The sequence below is a fragment of the Syngnathus acus genome, chromosome 2 (genome assembly GCF_901709675.1).
Source record: "Syngnathus acus chromosome 2, fSynAcu1.2, whole genome shotgun sequence".
Lineage (NCBI taxonomy): Eukaryota > Metazoa > Chordata > Actinopteri > Syngnathiformes > Syngnathidae > Syngnathus > Syngnathus acus.
Window position 1 is genome coordinate 9,437,088 of NC_051088.1, and position 7,833 is coordinate 9,444,920.

The 7,833-nt window shown below is 41.3% G+C and overlaps 1 protein-coding gene across 1 annotated transcript; it reads left to right on the plus strand.

Annotated features, from left to right (window-relative positions):
- The first annotated feature begins 2,191 nt into the window (after window positions 1-2,191).
- On the plus strand, window positions 2,192-7,641 carry LOC119135658 (RING finger protein 223). The gene is made up of 2 exons (XM_037273443.1): window positions 2,192-2,497; window positions 5,906-7,641. The coding sequence occupies exon 2, from the start codon at window positions 5,978-5,980 to the stop codon at window positions 6,692-6,694; it is 717 nt and encodes a 238-aa protein (XP_037129338.1). The 5' UTR covers window positions 2,192-2,497; window positions 5,906-5,977; the 3' UTR covers window positions 6,695-7,641.
- The last annotated feature ends 192 nt before the right edge of the window (window positions 7,642-7,833 follow it).

Here is a 7,833-nt window from a genome sequence, read left to right on the forward strand (position 1 = left end):
AAGTGTCCATGAGGTACACTACACATATTGTCATATAAAGCAGTTAACCAAATGTCAGATTTTTATGTTTTAATTGGCGAATATAAAAACAAGGAATAAAACACCAGACAAGTTTTAACATAAATGTTTATTAAAAATAATAATCATATTAAAAGTAAATTTCAAACCAGCAATTCAATGTGAAATTGCAGTAGATAAATTGGATAAAACTATTTAGGCGTATATATGCATACACGTTATTTAAAAACTTCTATAAGTGTTATAAAATCAAGATTACCCAAAGGGAAGCATAATCTCCCCGTTGATGCATAACGGCGCATCCCTTCTTGCAATAAAGTTAGCCGTTAGCTTGGAGAAAACGCGCATAAAAGAAGTGGTGTTTCAGTGAGTGGTTCTTCCTTTCCTTGGCAAATCGTAAATCTACATTCTGGTTTACATAGTTCACGCCAGGAGGGAGACGCAACACCTTCACTGACTAATCCGTTGATGCACGGGGGGAAGGAAGGCAAGTTCACTCGTTGACTCGTTCGCGAACGGGAAAGTCAGGATTCGTTCCCTCACTGATCCGTTTTCGCGATGAACTGGAAATGCAAATCACTCACTGACTCGTTCACTCACAACCGTTCAGTTGGGAAACGGGAAATGCAATTCACGACTCGTTCGTGAACGGGAAGTTACGTCATTTTCTTCTTCGTTTTGTTTTACAGTGAGGTGGCACCAGCTTCAATGCGCATAACTGACACCTCCTGGTTGAAGTCATATGAACTGAAAAAATAACGAATCACTTCACTCTCGTTCACTGAAAAAAGTCGTTCTTTTGAACGAATTGTTCACAAAAAAAAGGATCGGTGTGTGTGTGTGGGGGGGGGGGGGATTCGTTGAACGATTCGTTTGAACAAATCTTTTGAGTGAACTGATTCAAAGGATTCAGTTCACTTAAAAGAACTGGAATGCACATCACTAGTGGTAACCGGAGAGTCAAAGTTTATTTGGTAGAAAATGTGTCTTGTATTGTGAGTCATAAAGATAATTCGATGACCTAAAACCGATCTACAGTAAACGGCACACTCCAGCCTTGATAGCTCGTAAACTTGTCCTCTATTTGGATATTTGTTTGGACCAAACATTTTATAGTTTCATATGAGTGATTATAATCACTATAGGTGACTAGGGCCACATTTGTCTGTTTACAGTTGGATGTGTGCGCAAAAACAAAAAAAATCATAGTGTGTTGATGATTTGTTTTGTCACACTTATGAGGGTTAAAAGACACCTTTCTTTATTTCTTCAGACTCTGATTGGATCAGATAAAATCATAGTATATTGAAAAATATTATAGAAAGAAGACAGAATACTTTTAATTTTAACGCTACCATCTCTAAGAAGTCAGTCTGGTTCCTGCTTTGCAGTTCGTGCAGTTGCTGTGTGTTCCTTCAATTCATTTTCTAGCCTTTGTCCTCATTAGGGTCCTCCTGGGCGAGTTGGAGCCAGCCAGGAAGATGCTACTAGATGACGTGGAGATTTTACAGTCCAGACTATCACGTGCATCCCATTAAAAATAAAGCTTATCAGTATGGTCAGGATGAAACATGTCATTCATCCAAGCTTGTGGTGTTCCAGGAAGAGGAACTCGGGACATTTTTTCAACTTGTTCCTGAAAGCAGTTGTGATGCAGCAAAACTAAAACTGCTCTGCTGATATGACATAGCATTATTTGAGATTGGGTTAATAAATAACCCAGCCGTAGTATTAAACAAACATGCTATCGCCATTAGTGGTTACCATAAAGTAAGGTCAGGAATGTTTGTAGGTAAAGGCTTTTAGTAGTGAGTCACTGATGGTGGAGGACAGGGGTCTTCAATCCTGGTCCTCAGAGGAACTTATTGTAGGAACATTAATGGCGATTCGAACTCACACAAAGGTTGACTCAGTCTTGTTACCCATCCCCAGTTTTGTTTTCATACACCGACAGATGGATGGCTGGCATCTTATTAAGTCTTGAAGTGGCGTAATTGAACAACTTCTCCACTAGGTAGCACAACTACACTCCTCTGTTAAGAATGGAAGAGAATACAACAAATATATTTCAAATTTGATCAATTGATTTATTTAGTTATTTTATTGGGTTATGGAAAAAAAAACACGCAGTGTGAATAAACTTCCTTCTAAGTAGCACACAGGGGTGGGGCAGGTGCAGTTGTGGGAAACAATTGTTGATTCATGTTAAACCGTCCTCGCCTCTTGCCTCAAGGACGGGACACACTTGGAAGCATTTGCATAAAGAGATAAAAGGGGGGAGTTGTCAGGGAGGACAAGGTGGTAACGACGAACAAACACACGCGGGAGGAAGGACGACACACCCGCACGCACGTTCGCACCTCCACAGGCCTGATCTGGGAACCAAACTCAGAAAGACTACACACTGGTGGCACAACAAATATTCTTCTTCAGTTTCCTTGAGGGAAAAAAAGGACACCAGTGGACACTTTACTTCCAGGTAAAATATTTTTGATCACATCTTGATTGGAATTACCTCATTCCATTTTTTTCCTAACTCTAATTCAGATTTCTAAATTTATCGCAAATGTTTAAATATGCAACTGCGTATGCTGAGTTACAATATAGGCCTAACCTCCAAAGTCGAATGCCTCAAAAGTGGTGCAATCTCCAGTTCAACTAAAGGTCTCAGTAAACATTTACCACATACATACAGTAAGTCAAACCAAAACCAACCTTGGCATTTGTGACATACATACAAGGACAGCACATTTTGTGAGACCTCAGCTTAGTGAGCATCAAAAGGACAAACTCCATGTTGTTGTTTTGAGATGCCACCACAGGGCACTAGTGAAAGCAGAGGAAAAGTGTGATTATAACCATAGAATAAGAACTAGAACATAATTATTTAAAAAGGGCACACATGCATGTGTTTGTATTGTGGGAGGAAGCCAAAGTATACCTGGATACATCAAGCAAAGATTTGAATCCCTGAATCACAAGTTCACTACAAGCATGCTATACGTTGAGTGATCTAAAAACGAATTGGGCTTGAGATCATCACAACATCTCACAATGTCATTGTCCACCATTTTGGATGCTACAGCGAATGTAAACAAAGGCTCGCTGTCTTGCTGCTTATGGGCTATGTGTTTGTCATATATCTTTGCAACACTTCCAGATTATGAAGCCGGCAAACAAACAATCATAAATTTATAAACATGATGTACATTTGCACTGTTCCTGCAATTCTATGCTTACCTGCCAGTCATAAATTGTACACATTAATCATATGCACTCATTAAATAGGGGTCGCCACACATCTGCCACAATTTAAAGTGCCTCTAATTAACCCCAAATACTTATAAAAACATAGCATAAACATAATAATAAATTAGAGCAATGAAAGTAATGTTAGCAGTAATAAAAACAGTAGAGCCGACAACCCATTTCAACTTTTTAAGCAGAATGGTTGACTCACATTGCCATACAAATAACATCTTTATTTTTGCTCCCTAACATGTCTGTGTTTAAGAGGCCTAAAGTTGCACTTCCACGACCCATTTGTATTGATGTCACAATTTGAAAGATTTTTCTGCCCACTCAACCAGTATGCTCAGCTCCACTGACTGGTTTGTGTTGATTTAATGCACACTGTGCAAACCTAGCTCCCATTTTTTTTTTGTCTTCCTCCGGTAGCCCTTAAATTGAGGTTCTTTAAACAATCGGGCGGATCAGGTTTCAACAGCCCTGAAAACTGGCCGGTTTAGCGCCTTCACCTCACAACGGTAATCCTCACGTTTGGCAGTTGAACTGACAGTTGACTCAGATAACAAATGTAAAAAAAAAAACAGATTAAAAATGTGTGTCTGTAGGTCAGTGGCACAAGGAAAACAGACAACAGGACGTGCAGGTGATAAGACAAAACATTACCACTCAAAGGGATTAAACTCGAGAGTTAATATTTGACTGCTGTGTACCCTTCAGCAGTTTGGCCCAAGTAAAAACAGTCTTTTTTTTTTTTTTATTGTCTTCGTTGCTATTCTTAAAGCAACCATCTCCCCCTTTAGAAAATGCGATGACACATTTGCGACCCGAATTGATTTGCATGCCCACAGCTTAGAGGTCTTTTGATAGTGAACAAGTATGTCCGTTTTCTGCATGTGTACAAAAGCTTTGCCAGCCACGCGGAATCCGCTGGAACACATCAGTTAAAATACGACAAGCATTTGTGAACGTTTGCACCGGAGTGCAAAAGAAGCCTTGGCTGACAGCCAACGATAACAGCCAGAAGATATTTTTCGATACCTGTGATTAATTCTATTCGGTTGCCTGACCAAAATAGAGCTATTCCAGTTTCTACCCATTAGATCCAATAGAAGCATATGCAAACTGATTTACAAGATAACACAATCTTCAAAGGTGCAATTTATAAACGTTTGAACAAGTGATTGTGCTAGCCTCTATTACCGTGACCAGAAGATTGGATCTTTTCATCCAGCATTAGGAGGAACTCATACACAGGCCCCTCCAAAAGTATTTGGGCTTCAAATCAAAGGATGAATATGACATAAAAGTGGAGAATTCCAACTTGTGTCATGTGCTGCCAGGGATACCTTATTGTTTGTCCAAGTAAGCTGTTTTAATCGAATGGCATCAAAGGTCAGACTACGTTGCTATCACAACTGCTTTCACTTCGCTAGCTTGGGACAACACAAGCCAGTGTTGTTATTTATTTAGTGAGCACTGTACAGTGAGAGTACAGTTTGTAAAAAGACGGCCCAAATAACCAAGCTTAATTAGGAAAGCACCAGCCCAAGTTGAAGTTGCAAAACCAGCTATTACAATTTTTTTCACCAAATCTTTTTAAAGAGAGGTATTTTGTTCAGAAACACTCGTCAATTAAAAAAAAAAAAAACACACACACTTGCACTAACTGCTTGCCCACCTGAACCTTCAATCCTGAACCTCAGACCATCCTTTTGTGAGAGTCTCAATGGGCTCACAGATATTTCAGTGATGTTCCATTCATTTATGGGCTTTCTGTGTGTTCACAGTCGTCGTCATTATGATTTTTCTGGTCATTTCTTAACTAGGTTAGATGTATTTTTCAATGCTACACAGCGGCTCGCGTAAGAATCAGAAGCTGCCGGTTAAATGTTTGCCTGACACACTTTGATAACTCATCCTTCCCTTTTGCATTTGGTGAAGGAGGCCAACCTTCATGAGATATCTCGAGGGGAAGAAAAAAAGAAAGAGAGGGCAGAGCAGGAATTCCAAGGGTAGATGGATCGATTGCGAGTGAGAACAAGCACAGACTTTGTTGCGGGGACGAGTGTCCCGAAAGGAAGAAAGGCTTGCTGGAAGCAACAGAAACATGGCTGTAACGCCAGATGGAGTCTGCTGGGTGGAATACAAAAAAACATAAGGGAAGGGGGAAAAAAATAACACCCCCAAACTAGGGTCCACTAAACGGAATGGATTTGGAAAAAGTGACCTCATTTGACCAATATTTTATACACAACGGACAGACTAGCACATGTGGATGTGGGTGCGTTGGCCAATTTGTTTCCCTTTCACGTCCCCAACTTTAGCACGAGTGAACCAAACGGTAACCCTAAAGCCAAGTCCTACCCTACCATGATTTATGGCGACTCGTCGCACCCTATTTTCACCGATCCCCTGCGGGCAGCTAACTATGTCACACCCAGTTGCATAACAATGGCCTAAAAGGATTCATCCTGATAAGTAGAACCTCTAATTTTGTTGGCTCAAACCGAGATCCACTCTATTTTAATGACTCACAAACAGAAAGAACACGTTCAACTGGGCACGACCCAGAACGATGTGTAATCGAAAGAATGTGTACTACTCAACTAACAACTGCCACTTTCTTTGTTGCCTTCAGGGTCCCTGAGGCGACAAGAGGAGGAGGAGGAGGAGGAAGTGCAAATCGCAGCAGTTTGGTGGATTCCTGAAGATGGAACAATCCGTGCAGATTTGGCACATGCAGGCGGAGCACCATGAGGCAGCCAGTGAGCCCCAAAAGAGGATGTCTGTGGCGAGCCAGCTGGAGTGCCCTATCTGCTACAGCACCTACGACAACGTCTTCAAGACGCCAAAGTTGTTAGCGTGCACCCACACTTTCTGCCTGGAGTGCCTTTCCCGCCTCATGGCGATCTCGCCGGCTGAGCAAGAAGGCGCCGATCGGGGGACATTGCAGCTCTTTTGCCCTTTCTGCCGCCAAAACACCGATTTGCCTGAGGGGGGACCCCCGTCTCTGCCCAGCAACCATGAAATGCTGCACAATTTGCCAGGCCACCAGCAGCGGGAGGAGCCCGTGTGGCTGGACGGGGAAAAGTTGTGTTACAAAAGCAACAGGCCGGCATCCGATAGCCTTTCGGCCTTGTGCATCTGCATCGATATTGGTGCCGACAAGGGGGGCAGTGCCCCCCCCGCTCAGACCCCGCCTCAGAATTTAGGCCGGCTGGACCGGCTGGCAGACTGGAAGCGGATGATGCTCTTTGTGATGCTCATGGTGTTGCTGATCATTGTGGTGCTGTGGCCACTACAGTGTGTTTTCAGCACCGGAAACATGCGATGTATGCAGATGAACCGCCCCAACCGCACCGCCATCACCGCGACGACGCTCCCCAGTTTTGAGGCACTCAGTGTGACTGCACGTCTGTCACATTAGACACCGACATGGCCGTTTGGACTTGATTGTGTACAGTTTGTGGATCACATCAGTGATCTCCAGGAGGAAATACTTTGTAAATAATTTCACGTGTGATGTACACAGTCTTGTACATTCAATTTTCAGTCATGCAGCACATGCCCACAGAAGGCGGCTGTCGAAAAGACTTTTTCTTTAAAAAACAAACAAACAAAAAAACATGATGACACCTCCTTGTGAAAAAATGAAAATAATACTTTTTCTGCATATTGTTGCTGTTCAATGAAAGGCTAATTTTTCCAAAATTTTCAAAGAATTAGTTACGTACATATCCTTTATTAATCCGATGAAGGAAATTAATGAAGCAATAATTTTCAGTTGCTCTGTTGTAGAATTTAAAGAGCACAGCATGTACACATTTTATGCAAAGAAATTTAATGAAAGGGACAATGTGAATATCTTTTGCCATCTAGTGGTGAACTAATAGAATACAATGACCTAAGTTTGAAGCGTGTGCATTTTGAAGCACGTGCACTAGGGTGAGAGAGCACATGTCGCAAGCAAACAACTTGTAATATTCCCTCAGGTAACAACGTGTGTTGTATTTGTACCACAAACTATTGACCCAGAAAATGTGTCTTCTTTGAATAGCCGTAGCTGAAAGACATGTTAGTGTCCTGTACGGTGAGGCGCGATCCATGTGAGAGAATTAGAGATTGCCAATGTCACCATAAAAAATTACGAGACCTACAATATTAAAAAATGTACATTGATGTGGTATTTTTTGCACATTATCGAAAGTGGGTGTTTTAGTGAATAAACACTGAAAAATCAAAGACAAATCTACACACTGTCTCTTTAAGAAATTCAAAAAGCTATAAGACATGCTTTTCATTTTAAAGCAACAATTTGAAGATTTTGCATTGTTTCATATTTTGACTTTATTAAATAAGTCTGGTGCACATAAACTTGCTTTTTGTTGCATTCTTTCTAAAATGCCAACACGCACACATGGGCACGCACACCAGAGATTCGAATTCTAATATTTTTCCTTTTAAAAGGTAAAAAAGATAAAGTTGTTCACGACCTTACAAGCCTTAAAAGTCAATTGTGGTGATAGTGAGATTAAACTTCCAACGGTCACGGTAGCAGAGTCAACA